Source organism: Festucalex cinctus, chromosome 18, assembly GCF_051991245.1.
Source record: "Festucalex cinctus isolate MCC-2025b chromosome 18, RoL_Fcin_1.0, whole genome shotgun sequence".
Classification (NCBI taxonomy): domain Eukaryota; kingdom Metazoa; phylum Chordata; class Actinopteri; order Syngnathiformes; family Syngnathidae; genus Festucalex; species Festucalex cinctus.
This window is the reverse complement of record NC_135428.1, coordinates 7,827,565-7,855,548: the sequence shown is the minus strand read 5'-3', so window position 1 is coordinate 7,855,548 and position 27,984 is coordinate 7,827,565. Positions and strand designations below refer to the sequence as shown.

Here is a 27,984-nt window from a genome sequence, read left to right as displayed (position 1 = left end):
TGAATCTGTGTCAGGCGCAACGTTATTGCTAGGTGAAATGAAGACTGTTAATTGCTGATAAGAATGTGCTGCCTAAAGTCAGCTCGGAGAGACGCCAGCTCACCCGCAACCGTAATGAGAAGAAGAGCTATAGAAAAAGCATGGATGTATAGTAATGACTACGTTAATCAGGGTTTCTGTGGGTGATTTAACAAAACATTAAAAGTCATTAAACGGATTTTGCTCAAATTAAGGCTTTAAACAGCATTAAAAAGCATCGAATACGATGTCTAGCGGCATTAGAAATTTGAATACAATTGATGTAAAGACATTGTCCACTCATGCTTTATATCACAGACAACATTGTGCAAAGGAGCCCCTAACACACATATATATATATATATATATATATATGACCGTTAGTAATTTACAATGAGCAAAATGGTCCAAGAGTTCATATTCCATATACCAATTGCTCCAAATTTGAAAAGAAACATGTACTGGTCCTGTCACCAATGTCCAACATGAAACACTAATGCTCCTAGTGGCATAGAATTACCACAGCAAATGTATTTCACGCATTGGCTGCACATTTTCAACCCTGCATATAGCAAGAGTTGACCTTGACGCAGATGTCCTTGACCGTGTGTCTGTGCCGTTTTATATTTATGTTATGTTTTATATTTATGACCAAAGAATCCATCCATCCATCCATCATCTATGCGGTGTCATCGGAGAGTTGTCTGTCTTTTATAACATTCACTATTCATTCACTGTGTATACAGTCGTGACTCTCACTGGGTGTGAAATAACGTCTTGGATGCTGTGCATAGGGGTGTCAAAATTAGGGCGTTAATTTTGCGTTAATTTAAAGCTCCTGAAACGACACTAATTTTTAAAATTAATAACCACCCCTTATTTGGAAAATATTTTATTGTACATTTTATTGCACATTTAGAACAGAAATAAAATGTGTGATTAATCGTGAGTTAACTATTGAAGTCATGTGATTAATTACGATTAAAAATTTTAATCACCTTAAACCCCTAATCTATGTCAAAATTATGCATAGTAACTAGTCACAAGCCTGATTAACACATTCACTGCCATAGACGGCTATAGACGTCAAAGATGAATTTTTACTGTGCTGGCAGTGAATGAGTTAAAGAAGAACCGATTAATTCATGTTCTATTTCTCTCAATGTCATTTTACTATTTTTCAAAGCTATATTGAACTGTCAGCATATAAAGGCTGTGCTTTGATGAAAGAAAATAAACACTGCTGTATGCCAGAGGAAAAAAACAAAACTTTCAAACTCACCCACTTACAATTCTTTATCTTCACAGCCGTCTCCACTTCATAAATGGGATTCCTCTCCCGAGGCCTTCCAGATCTCAAACCGTCTACCTTGGCCCTCTTCATATCGCCTCTTTTGTCCCAACCTTCCGCATTCCTCACCCCCCAAATTCCATCCTTCTGTCCCTGCGCCACTTCATCTATGACCCGGACTCAACGGCGGTCATGTCCTCTTCTCACCTTTACCTTTGTGCGTCTCTGCTTTCATCTCTCATCGCGTTTCCACATCCCACACAATTGCCCCGCAGCTAGTACTAGACAACACTAGTCAACGAGCTAAATTAGGTGCCGGCGCGCCAGCCACAAACAGCCCTAAACAATGAACAGAAACACTTCCTCGCAACGTGACGCACATCACGAGCTCGCACACGCTGTTCAAAAGCTGCATTGTCACCGGCAACGTGTGACGGCGTCGCCTTGCTTGTCACCTGACTCAAAAGTGGGCTTGAACTTGCTTTGATCTAATGAGCCCGCTTTAATGCCTGCACGTCTTCCGACGCGTCCGTGTCGGCGCAATTTGAATAAATCACATCCCTGTCCAACACACTGCTTTGTTGAGCAAGATGATACAAATAGAGGGCAACGCGGTGGAATAGTGGTTAGCGTGTCTGCCTCGGAGTTCTGAAGTTCTGGGAAGCGGTACAAGATGTATTCTGCGGAGTTTGTGAACTCTCTCTGATACTGCCCAGTGGAGCAGTTGGGAGAGTGCATTGTTCAGTAACCTGGAAGTCATGGGTTCGAATCCCACCTCCGACTGTACATTGCAAATATATCCAATGCCATTATGCTAAAGAATATACAAATTCTAATGCTAAGTTAATGCTAATGCTAATTTTAAGCTAATTCTAATGTTAGATAATGCTAATGCTAAGTTAGCATGCAAGCTAATATGATGCTAATGCTAAGTTAGCATGTTAAATTAGCATGCTAAGCTAATGCTAATGCTAAATTAGCATGCTAATCTAATGCTATGCTAATGCTAAGATAATGCTAAGATAATCTTAATTTAAGATGCTAAGTTGACATGCTAAGTTAGCATGCTAAGCTAATGTTAATTTAACATGCCAGGTTAGCATGCTGAGCAAATGCTGATGCTAAGCTAATGCTAAGTTAGCACGCTAAACTAATGCTATGCTAATGCTAGGCTTTAAACAAAACAATTATTGGCTTACTTATCGGCTATCAACATTAGCACTTTCTAAATTATTGGTTTACCGTTTCGGTTGAAAATAGCATTACCGTGCATCCCTAATAAAAGCATATTTCTAAATACACTAAATACACAACTTATATAATAATTACTACTACTATTACTAGTAATTATTACTAGTTATGTAATTACTTTGTAATTTTAACATAATTTAGCCTTCAATTTCCTTCATAGGCATTCAGCTTAGCATTCAGCTTTCAGCATTCCCACGCAATTACTCCAGAAATTGCACTTAGTTTAGTTTTAGTAAGGTGTTCTTTTTTTTTCTGCCCTTTTCTGTTATGCTACTTGACATTTTACTGACATTATACAGTACAAGTTGACCTCAACTATCCTATATATTAACTAAGAAGTGCTGCTATGCAAATGTCTAACCAGCCTAACTTTATCAGCTGCGCTCAGAATAAAAATGTGGGAATCAGAGTTATTGAAGCCGACAAAGAGGCTTATATCCCTCACTGAACCGATCCCTGATGTAATCCCAGACGGTATATTCAGCGTCTATATGCCGCTGGGCTCACCTTTTCTTGCTTCCATCTTGGTCCCTCTGCCTGCAATCCAAACGGCTCTTCCGATACAGCAGGTTCATGTCGCTGCGGGGTCGTTCCACCTCGCAGCCAATCACAGCGCAGTGCAGCCGCTTACTCCGCCTCTCTATGTCACGCAGGAAATGCTCGACTGCCACATCCTGGGCCGAGCCAGAGCTCATGGTACACAAGGTGGCCCGAGATGATGGCACTTGTCACCTAAAGAAAATGAAACAACAAAATATGTGTGAAGGGCCTCACTCTGAGAACAAAATCTTTTTTTTTTTTTTTTTTTGTAGACAAGGTTTGTGTGAGCATTTTTACTAGTTTCAGCTTTCAAGACTAGTAAAAGGTAAATACAAACCTTATTTTCATAAATAAATAAATAAATAACTAATAATTATTGCATTAACTATAAAGCAGGACGTTTAGCTCCAAACTGTTTTAAAAACTGGTATGAATTTTTGACCCACTTTTTTTCCCCCATACTTGCACATTTTATTTTCAATTTAGAAATTAATAGTTAAATGTGTGGTCTGGGATAATTGATACCACTTTTTTTTTTCGATACCTCGAGTCATCACTGATACAGATACCACTAGTGCTTTTAATAAATAAAATTTCCCTTTAAAAGAAAGACCTATATATCCCAATATTGCATTTTATCTTAAAATTAATATGATATTAACAGCAATTTTCTGTCCTTGTAATTTATCACGTCTAGTTATTGATCATAAAACGGCCACAAGAGGGCGGTTGATATTGGTATCGGCTGCCGTTTTGAGCTCATGCCTTGAACTGAGGCCTGATATTAGTACTCGCCCATCCCGAGTTAAATACAAAAATGCTCATATCATCTAAACACTAAAACTAAATCTAGATGCAAATCCAAATGGTAAAAATATAAGAGGCGTGCAGTGACAAAAATTCGGCCCGGTAATATTCGTCAATGGGGGACGGCGCGATTGGCCCTGATACAAGACAATTTCAGCCTATTTTTGTCAATTAACACACTGCCAAAACAACAACAGACTTCATCAGATGGAAAAAAAAAATGTTAGGACTTAGATTGGTCAATCACTGGGCTGAACCCAATAGAGGATGCATTTTTACCTCCTGAAGAGGATACAAAAACAAGAACTGAAAGAGGCTGCAGTAAAGGCCTGGACAAGCATTTGAAAACAAGAATGCAGTCTAGTGAAGTCACTGAGTCACAGGCTTGATGCAAGTACAGTCGAGAGAAAAAAATATGAGCAATTACTACAACTGACAGCCTTCAAAAGTCCTGGTAGACGCATTTTACAATAAAGCAAGCGAATAGGAACTGCCGTTTTGTTGACCTCAGCCACTTGTGTATCACATGGAAACTATTTATACTTTCATTATCCAGTTATGAATATTTGAGTAAGCATGATAACTCAGCTGCAGCGCGTCTCTGGCTGCGGGCCCTGGGATGGCCTAGCTGAGGCTGTCTGCCAAGCAGACAGTAATGCGGATTGTCATATGTAGCGCATGCACAGCTTCCTCCTCACGCTCACCCTATGAGTAGTCAGCCTTGTTGTGGGGCAGATAACGGGACGCGTTTCCCCCCCCCCCGCCGCTGTACGGGAATGCATCATGCAAACTGGCTAAGAAAAGCGCAGCTGTCAGCTGATGCGCGTTTGTTTTGTCCTCACAAATGGAAACTTGAAGGTTTTCGCCACCCCTGGCTTTTTAGTGCTGCAACGCAACACTTTGTTCAGATTCATTTGGCATTTTGCGCGAGATGGATTGTCTGGGGGGGAAAAAAACAAAAAAAAACAAAACAAAAAAAACTTTTTTTTTTTTTTTTTTTTTTTTTTTACTTTGTCCCTTACCTCATCGCTGTTTGCAATTCTTTTGATAAAAGAAAATAATGAAATAAAAGACAAGTGGTCCGTAAATCACTTTTGAGCATTTAAAATGTGGCAATTCTTTTGCGTGCGACTGCACTCTAAATGCAAGTGGCATGAAATTCAGCATCAAACATTCATCATCTTTACATTTTTCTGCTATGACAAATGCTGTTGTGTGACGGATCCATTTGCAACTTTCAAACAATTTTTATCTTGGGAAATAAAACAAGCGCTCATGAAAATTTCATAGAAAATATTGACAAGAATCACTAACATCATGAAGAGGAATTGAAAGACCCTGTTGAATCCAAGTCGGCTGCATTTCAGCCTTAGAGTGCCTCGTCGTTGGCTGTGAGTGTGCACAAGTTTGTGGTGAGTGAGGCAGAAGAAGAGGGGGCAAAAACGGGCGAGAGAGTTAAACAAAAAAAAAAAAAGAAAAAGTCTGACGGAATGTATCGTCTCACGCTTTACACTGTTATGGTCCCATTAGAGTGCCTCATGGTTCGCTATGAGTGCGCGGACAACACGTGTAATGTGGCGAAAGATTGTGGCGGCAAGATTTTATTATCATATTTTTAATCCGAAGTGACAGGAGCTATGTAGACGGGGGCTTTGGACTGGTGTGACCGTGTTAGAGTGCCTCATTGTTGCACCGTGGAACATCTCAGTGGGATATATTTTAACTGTCTGAGAGTAAGTAGATCTTTTTGTGGCTTAAACATGTTATTTGCAAGTAGACCAATTTTTCCTAGTTGTTGTCGTAGCGGGACTTGCTTGACAATTGAATGGGGCGTGGTTTTAGGGCAATCAGCGGGACACGCCCACAACATTCAAGAATGGTGAGAACAGCTTTTCTTTCTTTTCTTTTTTTTTTTGGATGCGTTCATTTTTATACTTGGCAATGTTGAAGTTGGCAACTTATCTGTGGTGAGTCAAATTTAGAACAGATTTATTTTCACTCAACGGTGACTTTTCGGAAAATAGGAACATTTTCAATTCATTCTCAAAGTTCACTTTCTGTATTGAATCCAAATATTCTTACATGAAAAGAGACGAGAGAATTGCGATTTCAGCAATGAGTCACTGAACATAACCTGCTACCTGGGCCAGCATCCCGCTGAGTTTTGTTGCGACGTGTAATTCTTTTTGTCAAGGCCCCAGCGTGTCATGCGGTGTGTCAGCGCGACGTCTGCTATTCTTGTATCCCCCTGCCCTGACCACAACCCCGCCGCCATGCTTGCTGACTCAATGTTAATTAGGTTAGGGAACTGCAAGTGAAGGTTGCTCTTTTGTTCAAGGGGCCTTTGATTTGAGTTTGTGGGATCGCGGCAGCCGTACAATCGTGGCCGATAAATGCTGTGAATTAGCGTACCAACTAAAGAACATCTGAAATTCAAAAAAGTGGGCTTGTCTAATGAAAGTGTTACAGTACGTTTCACATACTGTACACGAGTCCCCGCAGTAGCTTTGACCATTATTTTCGGGGCATCTGCAGGGTGAGGAGATGCTCGAATTGCTCTGATTCGAACCAGAAGGCAGATGGCACCATGATTCATAGAAGTGGAGCCGCATGCAATTCAGCAGACCACTCATTCATGCACATAAGCAATCCGATGGCACGCTCGCGCACAAATCACAAATATTTGCTCAGCGCACATGTAGCAGGAGATGCTAAAGTTGCCTTGAGCAGGGTGGAATTGCAATCATGAAGGATTAAGGTTGTCGATTTGTCATAATTCCGATCAGATATTTGGAAATTATGAACCACGCCACTCATAATGTTAGACTGAACATAGGAAGTGATTTGTTGGAACTTGTTGGAACTATGGAACTTGATCTGTACATTGATCGAAAGATCATAAAACAAACTAATCGATGTTGCTATAAAAATATCAACAGAGTGTATTGTCCTGCACTTAGGGTCTTAACTCATTCACTCCCAGCCGTTTTCACAGAAACGTTTGCTCCCGGCTGTTTTACTGGATTTTGACTGATTTTGCAAGGCCCACAGAATATTGGGTTCTATTGCTATAAAAGCATGGAACCTATCAAAAGAAAGATTAAAGTCTCTTCTTTCATCAGGAAAAAAAAAAGTATGTTTCTATCTGTTTCCGTTTTGCAGCAATTGGCATTAGAAGACAGCTAAGTTTCATCAGTTTTCACAAATCTATTCAAAATTGTAATTTGATCTCCTTTGCTCTGCTGCCACCTGCTGGCCGTTTGTGTAATAACTACCATTTCTGCAACCGTTCTTTGCAGTTGAGAGGCTGCATCAAAGCCTTCAGTATACTGTAGCATAAAAAAAACAACAACAAAAAAAACGTATAAATACGTCTTTGGGACACTTAGAACATTAACAAAAACGTATTTACACGTTATTGGGAGCAAATGAGTTAATTGTGATTTACACGAGCCTGGATGCAAAAAGACAACATGGATGCTTATAGCTTTTCACAGCCAATGAAGTGATGGCGACATTACAACAAACCTGCCAGCCGAATATAAAATTAATGAGGGAAGAATATTTGGAAATGTAAAACATTTACGATGTTATGTCGTTGATGAAACAATTCATGGTTCAACAAAGCATATATATATATATATATATATATATATATATATATATATATATATATATATATATATATATATATATATATATATATATATATATATATATATATTATATTTATTTATTTATTTTTTATTTATTTTATTTTTTTTACTTTTTCCTGTCTGGAGTGAAGCTTTCCAGTAATCATTCTCATCTTGGTGCAAGCCTGTGCCCTCCGGCCTCGCACCTCAGCCAGTGGCTTTGCAGTGCTGCACAAAAGGTGGTCTGCGGTGGGGCGACGCCTCGCTGCAAAACTGCAAAGGCATGTCATGACAATGGGCGGGGTTTGGGACGTAATGTATATGCAAATCCTAAATTAGATTACTCCGAGATGTGCGATATCTTTGTGCTTTTCCCCAGAGCTCGTTTTATGACTGAACGCCTCCTTTCCCATGAGGCCGGGAAATAACATTCATGCTTTTATTGCATTCAAATGTTTATTGCTTCGAGAAGCTCCGCCAAGTGATTTAATGTTCACGTTCAATTCCGGTCGAGAATAATTAGCAAATAACTGTAATTAAACTATTGGTTTTCTTTTAGAAGTTTATTGAGGATGTAGCTTTCGACTATTATTACTGTATGTCCTCACATAATGTCAGGGCGTTTACTTACTACATGGCGGACCGGGCATCAATTAGGTTGAAGACATTTATTAGGAGGGTGGCTAATGGATTGCTATAATATTCCCTCCATCTATTTTCTATAACGCTTTATTAGGGTCTGACTTTAGGCTTGAGGCAGAGGACACCCTAGAGAGGATGCCAGTCAATCACAGAGCACATAATAAGCAGCATTCACACCTATGGACTATTTAGAGCAGTGGTGTCCAAAGTACGGCCCGGGGGCCATTTGCGGCCCGCCGTCCATTTTTCAGTGGCCCGCGGCATATGCTAAGAATGGCATTTGACTCAGTTCAAATATTTATAATACATTTAATTTTAATACAAGTGCTATTAAAGGTTATTTTAGTTAACAAAAAAAAACTAACGAAATAACTAAAACTAAAATTCAAAAAACAATTTCCTTAACGAAAAAAAACAAAACGAAAATGCTTTTTAAAGAACGAAAACTAACTGAAATTACATTTTATGTTTATAAAACTAACTAAATCTAACTATAATTACAGCAAAATTTTCCTTCGTTTTAGTCTTTGGTAATTAATTTAATGCATGAGACTTTGCGGATGACTTTAAATGTAATTTTTAGTAGATAATTTTTTATCTAAACCAGAATAATGACATTTGAAAGTATGTCACATAGAAGTGACATCATCTAGCAGCAACCAATAGAAAAGCACCTTCAGACGTTGCGCCCAAGGTGTTTTTTTAAATATTGCGCACAAGTAATACACGTTTAAAAACAAAACAAAAAACAAACTAAAACTAATTAAAGAATTAAAACTAATAAAAACTAACAGAACCACCGTGAAAACTAATTAAAACTAACTGAATTTAAAAACAAAACTCAAACCAAAATAAAAACTAAATAAAAAAATTCCAAAACTATAATAACGCTACTTCCATATTACAAATAAATTGGTTTATGTATTGTAGCATTTCTCTAAATATGCAAAAGCACAAATAAATTATTTGTACAATTTCTTTTAGGACTAAACACAATTTCTCTTCATAACATTATGTGGCCCTTCTGATTTTCTGTATGTGGCCCTCAAATGAAAAAGTTTGGACACCCCTGATTTCGAGTCTTCAATGATCCTATCATGTACTGTACGGATGGTGAGAACATGCTAATGCAGGAACGCCAAGATACCAACATCAGACACAGTCATAACATTTGCTCTACACTAACCTGAGAATGTAGAAAATGCAGGCAAAAACATGACTGTACCTAATGTTTTGTCTTTCCTTGTTCTTATGTGGTTGTAATGGTGCATGAGCGCCACCAAGGAAAACAATGTGATTTGATGGTGATCGGTGGTGCTATGCGATTTAGTCAGTAAAATTTTGCTCATTTCTCAAGACAATTTTTCTTATTTTTTTTTTAAATCACGTGAGAGATGGCGTGTATTTAAAGAAGTCAACCTTAAACATCTTTGACAATCATATAAGTGGTCTTCACTAGTCCAGGGGTGTCCAAACTTTTTCCTCTGAGGGCCACATACAGAAAAATAGAACGCTGCAAGGGCCACTTTGATTTTTTTTTCAAAGTTATTTATTAACACATTCATTGCCAGACCAGCAAAAAAATGCATCATTTAACGTCTTTGTCCGTCAATGGCGGTGAATGAGTTAAACATGGTAAAAATCAATGAAGCAATTATAAATTGCCACTAATTATACAGCACCTTAGTTCAGTACTTTGAAGAACAAAAACACTTATACTGTACTACACACTATCATTTCTGTCCGCCTGCATCACACGGCACTTTCTTGCTAATCGCTGGAATTCGACATCCCAGCCTGAGTGCCAAACTCGCCGAAGCCAGACACAACGATGAGCCCTCGTCTGGAGTTTTCACCGAAAGCGGGCGGGGGAGCAGACGGAGGAAGAGCAGCAGAGAGGATGCAGCACCGTTCAGGAGAAGACACAGCGGCTTAAAACCCACAGCCAAGAAGAGAGCGCAAAGGGGAGGGGTGGAAAATGAGGGGAAACTAATAAATGTGGAACCACTAGGGTAAAAAAAACAAACCTCAATGCAGATTAGGTCAAAAATGACAACAGCAAGGGAATAAGCAAATAAGAGTAAAAGATAGAGAATCTAGCGAGAAGCAACCATCCTACAAGAATGGGGGAGGGAGGCGCAATCAAGCCTCTCACACTAGTCGCTGTGTGTGGTCTCTTAGCAACACTGTCAGCCATGCATCTCCTTCCCAGCCACTGAATATGCACAAAGCGGGACGCCATCCTCGTCATGCATTATGATGCCGGCATAAGAACTTCCTCTACCTCATATGCATCTGATCATACTCGGAAATATACACACTGCAAGGAGAAACCGATACGCTTTAATCCTGTGATAGCATCTGTAACCCATAGCAACCACTACCTCACTGTTAATGACTACTCAGCTATGCTGTTGGCGCACCACCTGTACACGAGGGATATGTTCAAAAGTGACAGTAAAACCTTCATTGTCCCGATGTGAAACATTTCCATGCATGTAACTACTCTGAAAACGTTGGCAGAGAGTACGATTTTTTATCACCTTTTCAAGATCTATTCTTTGATTTGTACTGTACAGCAGCTGCGTTAATGCCCCCCTTGAGATCACACGTCTGAGACGGCTCCTCTCAGGCAAAGTGTCTTCAAGCAATCTGGCCACAAATATTAAAAGCCCACATTGCCTCGTAAAAAAAAAAAAAAAAAACAATCACAGACAGTCTGTTGTGCTGGAATAAAAAAAAAAAAAAAAGGTGCAGACGAGATATAAAAGCAGCAGCAAAATATGAATGGGCAGTTTTTTTTTCTCTCACTAGCAGTGAGCAGGACTGAGAAACATTCTGTTCTCAGCGGCTGGTCACATGCAAGGTGCGGCGGATCCATGAACATGAAATTCAGACAGGGAAAAGTCTGTTCTGTTCAAGTCTACAAACTCTTAATATGTAAGAACTATCAAGAATGAAATGTCCTTCACAGCCCACAACATTAGGAACACCATAACAGTTTAAATTTACTTTACAATATTATGTTCTCTGTGATTGGCTGGCAAGCAGTCCAGGGTGGACCCCGCCTACTGCACAAACCAGATGAGATAGGCTCCAGCATCCCCCGCGACCCTTGTGAGGAATAAGTGGGCAAGAGAATGGACGGATGGACGGATATTATGTTCTATGCAACACCACTAAACTAAACACGACATTGTGATAGAAAAGACGCAACAAAATCCACTTGTTTTTAATCCATCTCAGGGGTCGGCCATTTTGCCACTTGCTGTCAACTGAAAATGACATCACAGTTGCTCAGAGCTCAAGTAAAGACCAATCACAGCTCAGCTTGCGAATGTCACATGACCAAACTCGTGATTGGTCATTCCCTGAGCCCTATGCAACTGTGATGTCATTTTCAGTTGACGGCAAGTGGCAGAATATATTGAAAATATATATATATTTTTTTTACTTCACTTCCTCTTTAACTCTTTTACTGCCACACATTATCAAAAAAAAACCTTTGATATGACAAAGGCTTTGATCATTCACGAAAAGCGATACTGGGGTTCCATCTCCTGGCCATAGTTAGTGGGTGTTTTTGATTCCACAACCCATTGACCAGGCAGCAGTGTACTTAAACGTTGCACAGAGAGGAGGAAAGAAAAAAAAAAACACTTGACGTCATTTAATGTTTATGGCGGCATACGTCGTGATTTTACTGATTATTATTAAACGTTTTTGGCAGTCAAAGAGTTAAATTAATGTATGAATCAAACTGTTTTGAGAACATTGGTTATATTCTTTAGTATTTTGTAGGGGCACAATTTTTCTTTATTTGCTCGTTCAAAAACAAAATCTTGACTTAATGGAGACGAATAGAGTAAATTCAATGACTTTTGTATGTCAGTTGAGAAGTATAAACAAACGGACGCGCTGTGTAACACTTTAATCAGCGCAGAAACCAATTTAGAAATGGAAAATCGAAGAGAAAGGTTAGCTCCGGGAAGTGATTGTCAATCAAATGTCTTGGCGAGGGTGAATAGATCCATGAGCTTTAGGAGTGGGAGGAACTATTTTGCCCTTTTGGAGAAAACGGCTTTATCAAGAATGTCTGTTTTTAGCCGTGCTGTGCTAAATGTTTGGATTTTATTGCAAATGTGGATATGATGAACATTTGCACACTCTCTGTTCAGAATTATAAATCTATTTGTGGTCACAGTATATAAATGTAATTGTAGAAAAGTAACTGAGCCCTTCGAGTTGCTTTGAGCTTGTAAGAATGAGTATAAAAGTCTATCCACAAAACTCACAATGGTATTCAAAGCATTGCATTGAATTCAGAGTTTAATGGATAATTCAGCACCTGAATTTGACCTTTAAGGGTCAGACTCAGATCAGTGGAAATATACTTTAGTGTTAGTCATGCTCAAAACATTACATTCAGAACCCAAGGGAGTCGACTCTTGAACAGGTTCTCGTAAAGTTCCAAAATAATGTTTCAAAATCCACCATGGTGTATAAAAAATGGATGGATAGAAAAATATATATTTCTGTCCTACAAAATGGTCGCAATGAATATCTGTCCTCAGGTCTCATCAATCCAATGACCGTTGTTATCTATACTCATTAAAAAAAATTACACGATTAGTTTAAGAGATTCTGCTCATCAAATCATTAGCGATCCATCTGTTAATTGGGATGCGATACAAATAAAACACTTAAGGCCTTCTGTGTCATTTTAAAGTAGCAAGTTGGATTCTGCTCCGTGTAATTGTACCAACTAAATGGTCAATAAATATTTCATAGTCTGCAACAACAGGAAAAAAAAAAAAAAAAAAGACAAAAAGCTTTTTTCTGCTGTACTGAAACTCCACACAGACCCCCCCCCCATCTCAGAGTCATTGGGATGGTGACGTGAACGGCAAGAATGTTTCTATTTTTCGGGTTGCATAAAGTTTGCCTGGATGCCGCCGACAAACATAAAACACTATATCCCATTCACAAAGGTGGAAAAATGCTCACACTCTAGAAGTAGAAAACTTGTACTTTAGTAAATAAAAAAAAAAGGGAAAAAAAAGTACTGACTCTGAAATGAACTTAAGCATAAAAAGTAAAAGGGGATTTTTACTAGTGTTGTTCCGATACTGATACTGGTATCGGCCGATACTGCATTAAACAGTGGTATCAGTATCGGTGACTAGTCACAAGTAACATGCCGATACTATTAATTCCAAAGCTAATATCGGATTTTGGATGTGTCTTGCTCGTGCACGACATTCACTGATATGTGACATGTTCACTGCATGCCGATCTAAGATATCCCATTGGCCCTTGAATGCTCTGAACCAATAGCAGGACAGCTTTTTCATGTTGAGGAAAAAAAACCCTTAGGTATCGGTATCGGCCGATACTGCAAAGCTGGGTATCGGAATCGGTATCGGGGGCCAAAAAACGGTATTGGAACAACACAAATTTTTACTGTTGGTTATATACAATACCTGTTTTGGTATCTTGCTAAATTGGAAAAAATGTCACCGTATCACAGACTGCAAAGCAGCTGGGGCGGACCTTGCCATGAGAGAGGTGGGATCACGGGAGGCTACGTGAAAAAAAAAAACAAGGAAATGAATTTAGGAATAAAGTCATTTTTAGGGTGTCGGAATATGTGGCTGCAGTTTGTGTTGATTTTTCTTCCAAGGTTTCATAAACTGACCACAGTCCGTTTGTATGTGCACTGCGAGAAAGACCGTAAACAAGCAAAGTCACACATGGCAAGGTTGTGCTGCAGGGGGAAGAGCCAAAAACCAAGAGGTGCACTCTGCAGCCGCGCACACGCTTCACTGATCCAACATCACTCCCTCTGCTTACTGTATTGTCGTATATGCGGATTACCAAGCAATATTGCCTGCATTCTTACTCTGATTTATGTGGCTCGGTATCAGATTTTCATCTCGTTCGTCACAGCTCACTGAATTTGAGCATCTTTTGCCTGATGATTTGACTATTTTCTCAGAGTACTCTGTGCAGCCGCCCCGCTGTCGAGCCTCATTTAAAATTCAGCCACAATTAAGAAAATCCCAACAGCCCAGAGCAAAACAACGATCAGCTGAGCATCTCTGCAAACGTGTCTTTGCAGCTTTCCGTCGACTTCATTCATCGCGTTCCTTGCGTCTCGCGTCAAGCTGCGATTTGGGCTACATTCCCCATACTTCACTGGAAAGCAACAAACATGTTTCAATATGTCATGTTTATCTTTGTAAAAAATGTATACGCTGTGATTTAGGCACTTGACAGAGAATAGAGCATCATAGAGTTTCAGATTTATAAGATGCAACTGGGGCTTCTCCAAAAACAAACTTGTCAGCATTTTATCATCGCGTGCTTAAATAAACATGAACACATCACTGAACAACAACATCAGCGCAAACCCTGTTGTTACCTTCTAACAGAAGAGTAAGTGTCCTTCAACTACTTCTACATTTCTCCACCGATTCAAACCATTCCAACTTCAACGTGATCCAAAAATGGACACTCTGTGTGCTATTATTTTTCGTATTCCTCACTTTCACCGTTTTCCCATAATTCAACATTTTTCACCCTCTTAAATCCCCATTCATTTCAAATGAGACATTTAAAAAGTTACTCCTATTCAATTCTCACATAGCATTTCCCCAAACTAAATTCTGCATATTTTTCCCCAGCAAAATTTATTAGGGCAGGTGCTTGGGTTAGGGTTAGACTTAGAGTTCCTACAAAATCTACCCCAGAATGAGTTTACTAATCATTTTCATTGGCACATTCAAAATAACACATTCAAATAGTTCCCATTTGAAATTTAAATAATTCTGCTTGTGACCAAACATTTCACCTGATTCAATATGATTCCACGTTTCTATATTTTTGTCATTCAGCATTCACACACAATTTCTCCAGAAATTGCTTCATCTAGTTTTGGTCCTGATTGAAAACAAATAGCAGAAGCGTTGGTGTGATTAGCTCACCAGGTAGGCCGCAAGTGGACTTCCAACATTTGAATCATCCCACTCCTCGTGCTCAAAATCGCCCATGTGCGAGCAGAGGGTAGGTAGCTCGCACAAACGCATTCCCACACACGGCTCTCCCACTCATTTATCTGGTTACACGCAGTACACTTCATGTTGTCTCTTATGACCAAAATCTCGTTCAAGGCCTCCGGACAACCATTCATCAATTTCCTGCCACGTATTCCGTTCAGGTTCACGGACAAGCTGGAGGCTTTCCCACCTGACTTTGACCAAGAAGCCGTGATTAACCTGGACCGGTCACAGTCAATCGCAGGTACATATAGATTAGAATCTATTCAGACTAAATAATTTAGACTTGTTAACACATTCACTGCCAGCCCAGCAAAAATGCCTTATTTGACGTCTTTTTCCGTCAATGGCAGTCAATGAGTTAAGATGAGATGTAACCAAAATTGACGGATTTTTAAGCAAAATTTGCCTTAAAAAATAAAAAAGGAAAAAAAAGGATGCTGCAATATAATCACAAAATATATTGGCACATTGTGTTTAACACATTCACTGCCAGCCCAGCAAAAATGCCTTATTTGACGTCTTTTTCCGTCAATGGCAGTCAATGAGTTAAGATGAGATGTAACCAAAATTGACGGATTTTTAAGCAAAATTTGCCTTAAAAAAGAAAAAAGGAAAAAAAAGGATGCTGCAATATAATCACAAAATATATTGGCACATTGTGTTTAACACATTCACTGCCAGCCCAGCAAAAATGCCTTATTTGACGTCTTTTTCCGTCAATGGCAGTCAATGAGTTAAGATGAGATGTAACCAAAATTGACGGATTTTTAAGCAAAATTTGCCTTAAAAAGAAAAAAGGAAAAAAAGGATGCTGCAATATAATCACAAAATATATTGGCACATTGTGTTTAAGATGAGATGTAACCAAAATTGACGGATTTTTAAGCAAAATTTGCCTTAAAAAGAAAAAAGGAAAAAAAGGATGCTGCAATATAATCACAAAATATATTGTCACATTGTGTTTAACACATTCACTGCCAGCCCAGCAAAAATGCATTATTTGATGTCTTTTTCCGTCAATGGCAGTCAATGAGTTAATTAACAAACCTTGGAATGTTGGAGTAAGTCGGTGAACATACTAACTCCAGAGGGAAAGACCAGCGGTGAGATTGCAACCCTGAACCCAGACATAGTTTTGAGTTTTTTTCTTTTATTTATTGGAGCCTTTTTTTTAATATCACAATTGTGGCATTTCAACAGCGGTGTGACTTTTTAAATCCAGCCAATATAAAAGAGACCATATTAGGCCCAAGGTTTGCGCCACAAGCAGAAAACCAGCAGTGAAAATGAATGCGTGTTTGTTTGTTGGACTCAAAGGTGTGATTGGCAGCTTTTCAGCTCAAGGTCTCGCTTGGCCAATCCCTGCTGTTCCCCGTACAGCCCGTGATGAAATCAAAAGGTACTAACGGTGACAATTGACTGATGACGAGCATACCCCCTCAAGACTACCACAACTAACAACAACAATGTGCTTATCGTGCTTGACAAGAACACACAGATACCGGTGGAGTAAATATGAAAACAGCCTATTAGAATAACTCAAGTTCAAATGCTGTCTGTACAGTGTTGAGGTAATTTTATAGAGATGAGGCAGTGAGATCAACATTCTGAACACTTCGATATAAATCAGGCATTTAACTCATTTACTCCCAATAACATATAATACGTTTTTTTTTATGCTCCAAGTGTCCCAAAGACGTATTTATACGTTTTTTTTGTGTGTTTTTTTAATGCTAGAGCATACAGAAGGCTTTGATGCAGCCTCTCAACTGCAAAGAACGGTTGCAGAAATTGTAGTTATTACACAAACGGCCAGCAGGTGGCAGCAGAGCAAAGGAGATCAACCAGGGCCGTGTAAAAAAAAAAAAAAGCTCAATTACTTACAATTTTAAATAGATTTGTGAAAATTGATGAAAGTTAGCTCTCTTCTAATGCGAATTGCTGCAAAACGGAAACAGATAATAAGATACTTTTTTTTTCCTGATGAAAGAAGAGACTTTAATCTGTCTTTTGATAGGCTCCAATAGAACACAATATTCTGTGGGCCTTGCAAAATCAGTCAAAATCCAGTAAAACAGCCGGGAGCGAACAGGATTGCTTCTGTGAAAATGGCTGGGAGAGAATGAGTTAATAACGTCACACATCTAGCTAATGTGTCTTTAAAACTCTGGAGCCATAAAACCTTCAATAGTGCTTATCTTCACTGGTGACAAGATCATAGCTTCACAATTCATTAATAGAAAAAGAAAACACTCCAAACAAAGAACACTAAACAAGAGGAAGTTGAGCAGTGGCTGATATAAACAAAACCTGACGCTTCAATTGACTTTTATGTGCTGCATGGAGATAAATTCAGATGCAGTCAAGAATGTTTTCTTTTCTTTTTTTTAATGCACTTTCTCGTGACACTGGAGAATCGTCCAAAATGCTTTCAAGGGTTCACGTTGGGGGTTAAACCATCCAAGTCTATAACATATTTAGACAAGAGGGAACAGCTCTCAAGCTTGAATTGCATGTATTTGGCGGTTCACAGAAAGTTGAAGCTGCACTCCCGTTTGACGAAAATGTAACAACTTAATGCTTGGGATATGCTAAGTCGTGAAGAAGACGTCATGGGATTGGCCTCAGCAAACTGGCTAACTAGCATACATATATTATAAAGCCAGCTGTGATTACATGATATAAAGCACTTCAAGTAATCAGTGGTTCAATTTGCATCTTCGATTGAGCTACTTGTTCAGGCAGCTAGCTTGATTTTTTATTTTTTTTATTTTTATTTTTTGTGTTAAGATTGCTGTGACATTTGCAGCATAATCAGCACAATATTTTAAAACCACATTGGCATGCACAAGTCAGATTGTATAATCACCAGTTTCATATATGCTATTTGAATTAAAAAAAGAAAAAAAAAAAAAAAGAAAAAAAAAAGAAAAAAAAAACTGCTACATATAAGGTGGATGGATTTTTTTCGGCAAAGGAGAGGTGCTCACTAACAGATTTAGACACATTTGACAATAACAAAAGTGTTGCATTTATATATTTTTTTCAGTGTAGAAAATAATGGAACTAAATCGCCTACTTAGGCTTAGCCAGTTGGCCACTTTCTAATAATCTCAAGCACGACACTTAAATGCTCAAATAAAGCACCGTCTCAAGATATTTATTACGGAAGCACACGGTTTATCTTTCATCATGGTTCAACTCCGAGACGTCACACACGGCAACAAGGCCGGAAAAAGTGTTATTCATTTTGCATGACGCCATGCAAATGACTTTGAAAGCAATAATGAGAGGAAAACAGAGGGGAAATGAACAAAGATGAGTTGCCTGAAGGAAATCATTAGCACACATCATTACTCTTGACTGTCTGGATTGAGACTTGGATGCTGAAAGATGCTTACAAGGAAGCGTTTCAAACGAGTCTTTCACTTCGATTGGCATAACTTGACGGTGTAGTGCACGTATGACCTTAAAACGTGCTGGGCGACATTTTTCATTGGTCATGTGTGCGGGTTGTTAATTTATTTATTGCGAGTAGTTAAAGTTAAATAAATTTATGTTGTTTGTCTGCATGTTAAGCAGCAACAAATAGATTGATGGGTGGATTTCTGCCAGTGAGTATAAATGTATTCAGCCTCGGCATTCCTATGAAAGGAAACATTACATTCTATTTGAAATCTGTCTATAAATGTGTCTCGTGCGTCACTTTGTGTTATTTAATGCATTTGATATCACATTCGTGACATCCAGATAGAGGAAAAACTATTGTAAACATGTCAAGAGGCATCTAGTTCACAAATCTCAAATCATCAAAGTGCTTTGAATTTGCATGCAGGCATTCAGATTTTTATTAGGGGAAAAGCAAACCATAAATATATTACCGTATTTTCCGCACAATAAGGCGCACCTAAAAGCCTTCGATTTTTTGAAAAGCTGACCATGCGCCTTATGATCCAGTGCGCCTTATATATGGATCAATATTGAGCCGCAACAGGTCTCGCTGTCAAGACGCTATCGGTGACCCTGCACGATCGGTGACACGCATGCGCAGAAGATCCCGCCATCTTGGATCGCTAGCTAATACTAATACTTTACCTCAGAGAAAATAAAAAAAAAACAGCTGTTTATTCATCTTGGGAGTGAATGGAGTTGTCAGGAATGTGGTTTGTAATCTATTAATAAAGTTTGACTGACCTGTTTTGTTGACATTCCCTTTAGCGCAGCACCATCTAATGGATGCATAACGTAACCCCAGCCTCTACTGTAGCGCCTTATATATGGAAAAAGTTTTAAAATATGTCATTCATTGAAGGTGCGCCTTATAATGCGGTGCACCTTATAGTGCGGAAAATACGGTAAAAACACTGGGGGGGGGAAAAAAAGGTCATGTTTATTTGAAAAAGCCTTGTAAAGTTTTTTCACTCTGAATTTAAGTAAATTTTACAAGGACAGTTTTGAGTACATTTTACCAGTATATTAAAAAAACAAGCATTGAGGAAATAACAGCCGCTCTACCAACTGAGCCATGCCACTCTGGCTGTTTGCCACTATACTGCGTCGCTGGTGTGTCCAAAACGAGACCAAACAGGTCTCTTGGAGGTACAAGGATTCTGCCTGACACCATCAATACACTAACACACAGCAGCAGCGGCATGGCTCAGGTGGTAGAGTGGCTGTCTCCCAACCTGAAGGTTGTGGGTTTGTTCCTCAACCCTTGAAGAGCTTTTTTTTTTATTTAAATTTTATAAACAGTGAATATTTCTGTTTGTAAATTTACATATCAATAGAAAAAAGAAATCAGTTCTTGAATGCTGTACATGTCAACATTTTGTTGCCCAAACCACCTGTTTGTGCTCTACTCCTGGACAATACCTCCATTACTGCTCAGTCAGCCAGACAAGGTGATCCACTAAAAGAGAGAAATGGTCTTAAAATGTCAGCATCTGCCACATCTGTCTTACGTCCATCACTAGCTTGCCACTGCCCATCTTTTCTCATCCTCCCATGTGCTCTGTGAGACGGGTGAGGGGCTTCAATTGTCCGCCACCGTATTAATTTATGGTTTCAATCCTCTACTGTAAATCTCCATTTTCAGGATCAGACGTGAAAAGGCATTTGGATTATAAGCTTCAGGACCAAAAGCACAAAAGATTGCCTCACTGGAACCAAAACGTTTGGAGGTCTGTTTGTGGTCTGGTCGCTGTGGCGCCTCCAAAGTCATGCAGCTGATGTGATGCAATTTGGGAGTCGACCGCAAAATTCTCAAAGTGCCTTCAATTCATGGCCGTGAATGCACAGTGATTAAAAAAAAAAAAAAAGTGTACACACCCCCGCTTCAAATGTTAGGTGTTTGTGATGTAAAAGACACCAAAATGAATCATTTAAAAAAAAAAAAAAAATCCCACCATTAATATGATAAATACAAATAAAAAAAAATGAGAAAATGTGGTTGCACAAGTGTGCAGCCAGATATGGCTGTATTAAAGGGATACTTCACTTATTTATAGCAATAAAAAGTTCATATTTTGTCTATAATTAATTTGATACTTTAATTATTTTATTATGTACAATTAGTACCTTTAAAAACACATTTTGCAACTTGCTGCCGACTGAAAATGACATCGCAAGGGCTCAGGTAACCAATCACAGCTCACCTGTTTTCACATGCTGGGCTGTGATTGGTTACCTGAGCCCGTGTGACGGTTTTGCACAAACACTGAATGCTTTTTGCAACCGTTCATAGTTCCCTCCAGCTTGACATTAAAAATCTAGAAAACACATTGGAAATTCAGATGTACATGTTATAGGCTCCATTAATGGTGGTGGTGGTGGTGGGGGGTGGGGTTGATTTTTATTATTATTTTTTTTTCTTTTTACCATAAAGCCTGACATTTAAACAGGGGTGTGTATACTTTTTATATCCACTATCTCCAGAAGACAGTGGTAGTTTAGTGAACAAAACAATGAACTAATTTTCTGTGGAAAAAGATGGGGCAGCCTCAACATGCAGAAGATTTTAAGTCCGTTAGACTTGATGTGAATGCAGAGCATAGAACTTTTACGTTTACTAACATGCCTTGGTCAGTTAAATTAAGGTAAACTGTTTGTGCCAAATTATGGAATTGGAATTATGGCCAAATGGGTTTAACCTTTAACATGTTCAAAATTTATTGGCGACATAAAAAACAAAAACAAAAAAACTGGTTTGCGACTATTGAAACTGTTGGCGAACATCTGACAACCATTTGTGACCTTGAATGAACCTCGCCAAAAAACAAATACTCACTACCTTTGCGGCTCAGTGTGATATGGGGCTTTAAGCATAATCTATAAAACAAAAAAAAATGTATGTATAAAAAATGTGATGGTGTAATAAAGAATATATTTTGCTTGTGTTCGTTATGGGAAGGGAACCTTAAAAAAATATTGCATATTAAATTGCAATATTGATGGAAAATAAATTGGAGTTAATAAAATATTTTTTTTTAATTTTGTGTCTTTGTTTTATTGTATGGGGGGGGGGGGGGTCTTAAATAAAATATTTTAAAAATAAATAAAAAATATTTTCAAAATTGTTCAGCCCTACATTACTGCCCAAACCGTTGTGAAATCTTTTTTTGAGAGCTAGCTCACTTTTAAAATGCCTCCAATTCGATTCAGCACGGTGAATCCTCAAGGACGAGCGCTTTCGACACACCACAGCCACAGACACGCTCACAGCGTGGGATCACCTGCAGGCAGACTTCCCTCTGCCTCGGAGCTGCAAAAGCACATGTGTGAACACAGCCTGCCCTCAGTGACCCCCCCACCACCTCCCAAAACCACCTCTCTCTCTCTTCCAATAACATGATGGACAGCACCCGCCCGGACACACAAGCACATCCCAGCTTATCTGAGCCTAATTATATTCTTAGTTTAAATTCAGCCTCAAGGTCAAAGTGAGAGTGAAGAATCCAACGTGCCAGAGTCCCCTGCTGCCATATTCCAATGTGATTTGCTAATGCAGATACAAATTAAATGTCTGCTCAGCTCAGGTAAAAAAAATAAAATAAATAAATAGCATTTTTGAATTTATAATAATATTTTTCACAAGGGAGGGGACTTTTGCCTGTGGTAAACTGGTCAACTGTCATATCCGTGTAAAAAAAAAAATAAAGAGAAAAGAACAGTGCTAACAGTCATTAAACCGAAAGCACACCAAGTTCCTGCTCATCAATCATTTTATGCCTTCAAACGTTCTGCTCATCCACACGCGCAAACCTCCTCACCTGGCTGCGCGCGCACGCGCACACCAACACCGCCAGACAATCACAACCAGTGACGTTCCATTCCGCACACATCCATAAAAAAAAAAAAAAAAAGCATCCTGTCATGCTTTTATCACGCGTAAACATGCAGATGTTCGCCGTCGCGGGCCTTGCAGAATGTGACGCGCACGCGCGCCGCCTGCTCCGCGTTTGATTCGTGGCGGCGCGCGCACGCTCGGGCATCACCGCTCAGCTGACGGAGGGAGCTTGTTTTGGGGTGAAATATTCATAAAGGCGGGTGGCGGCGGGATTGTCACGACTTCGCTTCTTGAAAGTCGGGGCTACACGTGGGAAAAATAACCAAAAAATAAAATAGTAGTGATAATAATAAAGGCCTGATATTCACAGAGGCGAGCTTCAAGGTTGAATAGCACGCGGACTAGCTCGCTGTCATGCTGATATTTGTGGTGAAAACGCTTTAAAAAAATGGGTAACAATTTGAAAAACACACATCAGGCCCCCGTCGCGACGCTTCCACGGCAGGCAGCAGCCATGCGAGGAGGCTTGCGTGTGCGCATCCCCATTTCCCGCCGCCGAATAAGACGCTATTTTTGACGACGACATCACGCGAGCGATTGATTTACGGCGCAAATAAGATGCCACCGTTGAAGGTTGAGACCTACCTATGGTGGTCAAGCCGCAGAAGCAGACTGGCCCGAAGCCAAGCGGCTTGCCGGATGAGACAACAACAAAACCACGCCGGTTGTTGATGACACAGCTGTCCTGCTAAGGCACCGCTGAGAGAGGGCGTGAATTTTGGAGGAAGGGGAAGGAAAAAAAAAAAAAAAAAAAAAAAAATCCCTCCCCAGATGTGACAACCGAGGCTGGGTTTCAAAATCGGCGATTTAGAAGTATGTCTCCCGATTGCCGCCTCTTTCTTGACGTGGGAGCTCTTCCATTTTTTTTAGGATAAACAGCGCGGTTCGGCGCAGCCTCCTGATTGGAAAGCATCGTGCAATTCAATGCGACGTTGGAGGGAGAGGAGGGGGGAAGATCCCGTGTAAAAAAATAAATAAATAAATACATAAAAACACGCGTCCTTCAGTGTTTGAGGGGGAAACATGCTTTTGCGGGCTATACGAGGAAGAGGGAGGAGGATGAAGGATGGGTGGATAGAAGGAGGGAAAAGACGTCAAAACAAACCAAAAAATTGCGTATGATGCAGTGTTGGTTCACACGTTGGGCATCCTCGTTGTGCTCCATATATTCACATGCATCATCATCATCATGCTTCATAAGAGCTCAGTCGCCAGTTAGCAGCCAGCCATCACTCAACTGTTATTAGTGGAGAAAATTATGGATTGACCTTTAACCTGACAACAGACAGACGCATTATTATTATTATTATTATTATTATTAGTGTGTCTTAAAGTGAAAAATAACTATTTTGAGGTGTGTGAGATGAGTGTTATATGTCTGCATATAGATAATATAGAAATGTGTAGGCTACTGTAAACACATGGCTGATGTCGGGGAGGACACGCCCCCAGAACAGGACAGACAGACGATTAAGAACTGCACGATAAGAGCCAATTCAAAGAGCTGTATTTTGAAAATATAAGTCTACACACGCATGTTCAAACGCAATGTTTTTGTGACATAGAGAAAAATATAACTAATTTCAAAACTTTGTTTTAATCTTTTAGAGGGAAAGTGGAAAATAAACAGAAATAATGATATCCAAGTATTTAACTCTTAAAAAAAAAAAAAAAAAAAAAAAAAAAAAATCAAAAAATTGACTTGAATTTACAGTAAAGAACTGCCAAAAAAAAAAAAAAAAAAAGTTGCCCTATTTTAAAATCTCAGTTAATTACTTTAAAAATCAATTACAGTATGTTACTGTATATAAATTAACAGTAACTTTTTTACTGTATATAAATTAACAATAATAATTTAATTTAATAATAAATAAATTTAATAATTTAATATTTTGTTTTACCCCATAAAAAATAACAGTAAGTTAATTTAAATACAGTAAAAATAAAAAAAAAAAATAAAAAAAAAAGGAATATATTTTTTACATTGCAATAATTGATTTTACAGTAATTAGCTGGCAACTGTTTTGCCAGCTAATTACTGTAAATACGGCAGTCAATTCTTTCTCTTTCTTTCTCTCTTTGCACTAACACTTACTATTATGAACTGGTCATAATTCCTTCCACCTTGTCTATCTGAATACAAACATATTCACTGTATGTCTCACATAGATTTTACTAAAGAACTGCACTGTGAAATAACCAGTGTTAATTAAGCCTTTTTGAGAAGTTATAATTTGTGTAGGTGCACCTAATTTTATGGCCAACAGGTGCGGGCAGCACGCTAGCAAAGCAGATAAGGACCTTGACTCGGGTATCACAAAGATCTTTGGACCTTCTAATGCAAAACCAAAGTCCAGAACAGCGTCGAATTAAAGCAAAAGTACAATACACATAAAAGTGACCTATAAATTGCCAGGCCACTATAATAGGTACATCTGCACCAATCGAAATCCACAACTATGCTCCTGTAATTGTGACTCGTCTATGCACTAGACTCGGAGCGCAGAAGATAATACTTCCTTCCTAAAAGCCACTGCAACACATATCCATCCTGGTTGGTCGATATCGAGTGCTTAACTTCAGGCTAGTACGCGGCGAAAGAATCAAAAAATACTGCGCTAAGATCAGGAGCAGGGACGATCATTTAAAACGTCCATTATTTTGTTGGCAGATGGCAAATCCGCCCAAGGCTCCTGCGAGATGTGATGTTAAAAGCTCCTTCACGCCTACCATCCGCCCGCACAGGTGTTTGGACGGCAACAAAAGCATCAGCAGGATTAATAACTTGATGGTGACGGCATTTCAATGAGGTGAGGCCAGTTGCTACTCTCTAATGCGATGGAGTTTTACTGCTTTGACAACAACAAATGTACATTGTGTGAAAAGATGATTTATCCGTCTTCATTCCATTCACACCGAGCGTATAAATAAATCAATGAGGAATTGAAGGAAATTGAGCATATTTAAAAAAAAAAAAAAAAAGACGAAATATTTATATTTTTATAAAAATGTAAATACAAAAATGGAATATTAAAATACTAATACTAAAACTATAATGCATGCATGTACTGTACATATATACGCACATACAAATAAACAATAGTCATCAACAGTATATATGAGGGAAATATGACCCAACATTTCAACCTCAAAAATGCAGCGTTCTGCACTTGAATAAAATAAATTGAAAAGAAAAGTCAATACAAATAAATTATACTCTAACGTCGGAGTTTTTGGAGGTACATCAGTGGTAGACCAAGGACCACATGAGTAGCCCGCGGGGATGTTCCAAAAATAGCTCGCCAGTGATGGAGCATTGTGATTTTCTAGGGATGTTGTAAAAATGATCATTCCATGGATTACGCAAGTAATTGCTCCACCCATCAATTGAGGCAGAAATTTTGGTCGACCAAGGGAGTTAGCCATTTTTTTTTCTCCCAGCCCTAATAATAAAATATACTGCAACAACAACAACAACATCATCATATAGCCCTTGATAGCCCTTTGCACTAATCGGTATCCAAGAAGTAGCTCTCATCTTCATAAAAAAAAGTTGGTAACCCGATATAATATATTTTTTGGGGGTGATATCTGCCCAATATTTTACTGAGACACCCACCCATACACCCGTGTGTATATACCAAAGTGTGTATGATTTGGGGACAAAGAAGACTGTCCATGGTCCTGAAATTGGGGTCCCACATTTGAAAGCTGATAAATTTTACTACATTTTTGTAAATATGCAGTGCACTTAAACGTTTCTAAAGCGCAAACATGAGAACCCACGACATTTTTCACAGCAGTGCAACATATTTGACAATAAAAGTGCTTGTATTTTGACATCTTGCAGGAAGTACGTTCCTACTTTACGCCCTCAAGCAAGAGCGACATTACTTCCTCCTCGTTTCTGTATTCCTCAAAGACAAACTGTTCTGAGAACAGTAGTAGTATTTGTAAGAAGGGAGGCATCAAGACAAAGAGTGAATCTATTTCACCGCAACCTTTGCCGGAATGTTGTCTGAGCCGCTTTGAAGTTGGATGACAACCACTAAATGTGGAATTTAGTGACCGGGAGCAGACCATAAAATTGTGCCGTCTCCACAAGATATGACAAGTGGACAAAACAACAACTTGTGATTAGAAAAGTGCAAGTTTTTATCTCGGGCACCGATCGCTTGGGGGGAGTGGATTTGTTATCAGGAGCTTCTCCTCGGTCCGGTCAAAGTGCATAGCGCGTGAGGCGATTTTGCCGCACTGCTTTGTGAACATCCTTTCAAAAAGACGACAAAAGCAGTTAGCAGGTAAAATACTGGACTGTCTCGATTGTGGCATGTATTTGAGATTCACAGAAGCCATTTTGATTCATGTGCTTTGTGCTCTTATGATTGCTGTAAAGTAATGAATGCTCTTTTCTGCTTTTGCCCCTGAGCTTTTTCAGCAGGAAGCCGGTTGATGCCGCCTTTGTGTTCTTCAAAATACAGAGCATTTCTTAAAGCTGAAGTGGTCACATTTCATAAGCTTATTTTAGCAGCTTTTTTTTCTTTTTTCTTTTTTCTTTTTTTAAGTTACAGCGTTATTTGCCGTATATAAGTATTTTTTTGTCTACTGGTATTTATATTTTAAATCACTTATTAATAGAGGGGGGGGGGGGGGAAGGTTAACAGATTTTATTTATTTATTTCTCTTTTATATCATAAGTTTTACTTCTTGTTGTCCCCTTTCATTTTTTTAAATAATTAAATAAATAAAAAATTGAATAGTATTTTCGTCCTGTATTTGTAGTTGATATTTTATCTTCTTTTTTTTTTATCCAGCTTATTTTCCATTCATTATTTATTTTTACAATAGATTTTTCTTTTCTTTTTCTTTTGTACTATATTTGAAGTGGACAATTTAGCCAATTATTATTATTATTTTTTTTATCTATTTTTATTATTTAGTTAACTTATTATCAATCTATTTTGCAATATAAAAATTTTATTTTACAATATTTATCTTTTGTCCTGTATTTGTAGTGTCAATTTAGCTAGTAATTTTTACCTATTTATTTATTTATTTATTTATTATCTACCCAACTTAGTTTCGATCTATTATTTTTTTACACTATGATAGATTCAGCTAATTCTATTTTTTTTTTAAATTAATCTATTTTTATTATTTATCTAACTTATTTTTCAATCTATTATGTCTATATAACACTGAAAACGTTTTTGGTTTGTTTTACTAAGTTCCATCAATGTTCAGTTCAGCTTGATTTTTTGCACGTGTGCTTTTGCTTCACTTTAATAACTGCTCTTATGTTTTTAAACACACTTCCTGTTACATTAGTGTTAGAAAAGATTTTATGAAAAACACGCATGATTTGAAAGTCTTAAACGTGGTGAACTTTAAAGC

At 38.5% G+C, this 27,984-nt stretch overlaps 1 protein-coding gene across 5 annotated transcripts in view; it reads right to left on the bottom strand.

Moving 5' to 3' along the window:
* nyap1 (neuronal tyrosine phosphorylated phosphoinositide-3-kinase adaptor 1) overlaps nt 1-23,522 on the bottom strand; it is a 37,633-nt gene extending 14,111 nt beyond the window's left edge. For 3 of the 5 annotated variants that reach the window (XM_077505405.1, XM_077505407.1, XM_077505408.1), the window contains exons 1-2: nt 23,176-23,522; nt 3,068-3,292 (exon numbers count right to left, since the gene is read on the bottom strand). In XM_077505405.1, coding sequence (XP_077361531.1) covers nt 3,068-3,255 — 188 coding nt within the window. In that variant the 5' untranslated portion in view covers nt 3,256-3,292; nt 23,176-23,522. Of the gene's footprint in view, nt 1-1,300; nt 1,751-3,067; nt 3,293-21,878; nt 21,978-23,175 lie in introns of those variants that run through there. The other 2 variants (XM_077505406.1, XM_077505409.1) reach the window with 2 other exon arrangements.
* Between the last annotated feature and the right edge of the window lie 4,462 nt (nt 23,523-27,984).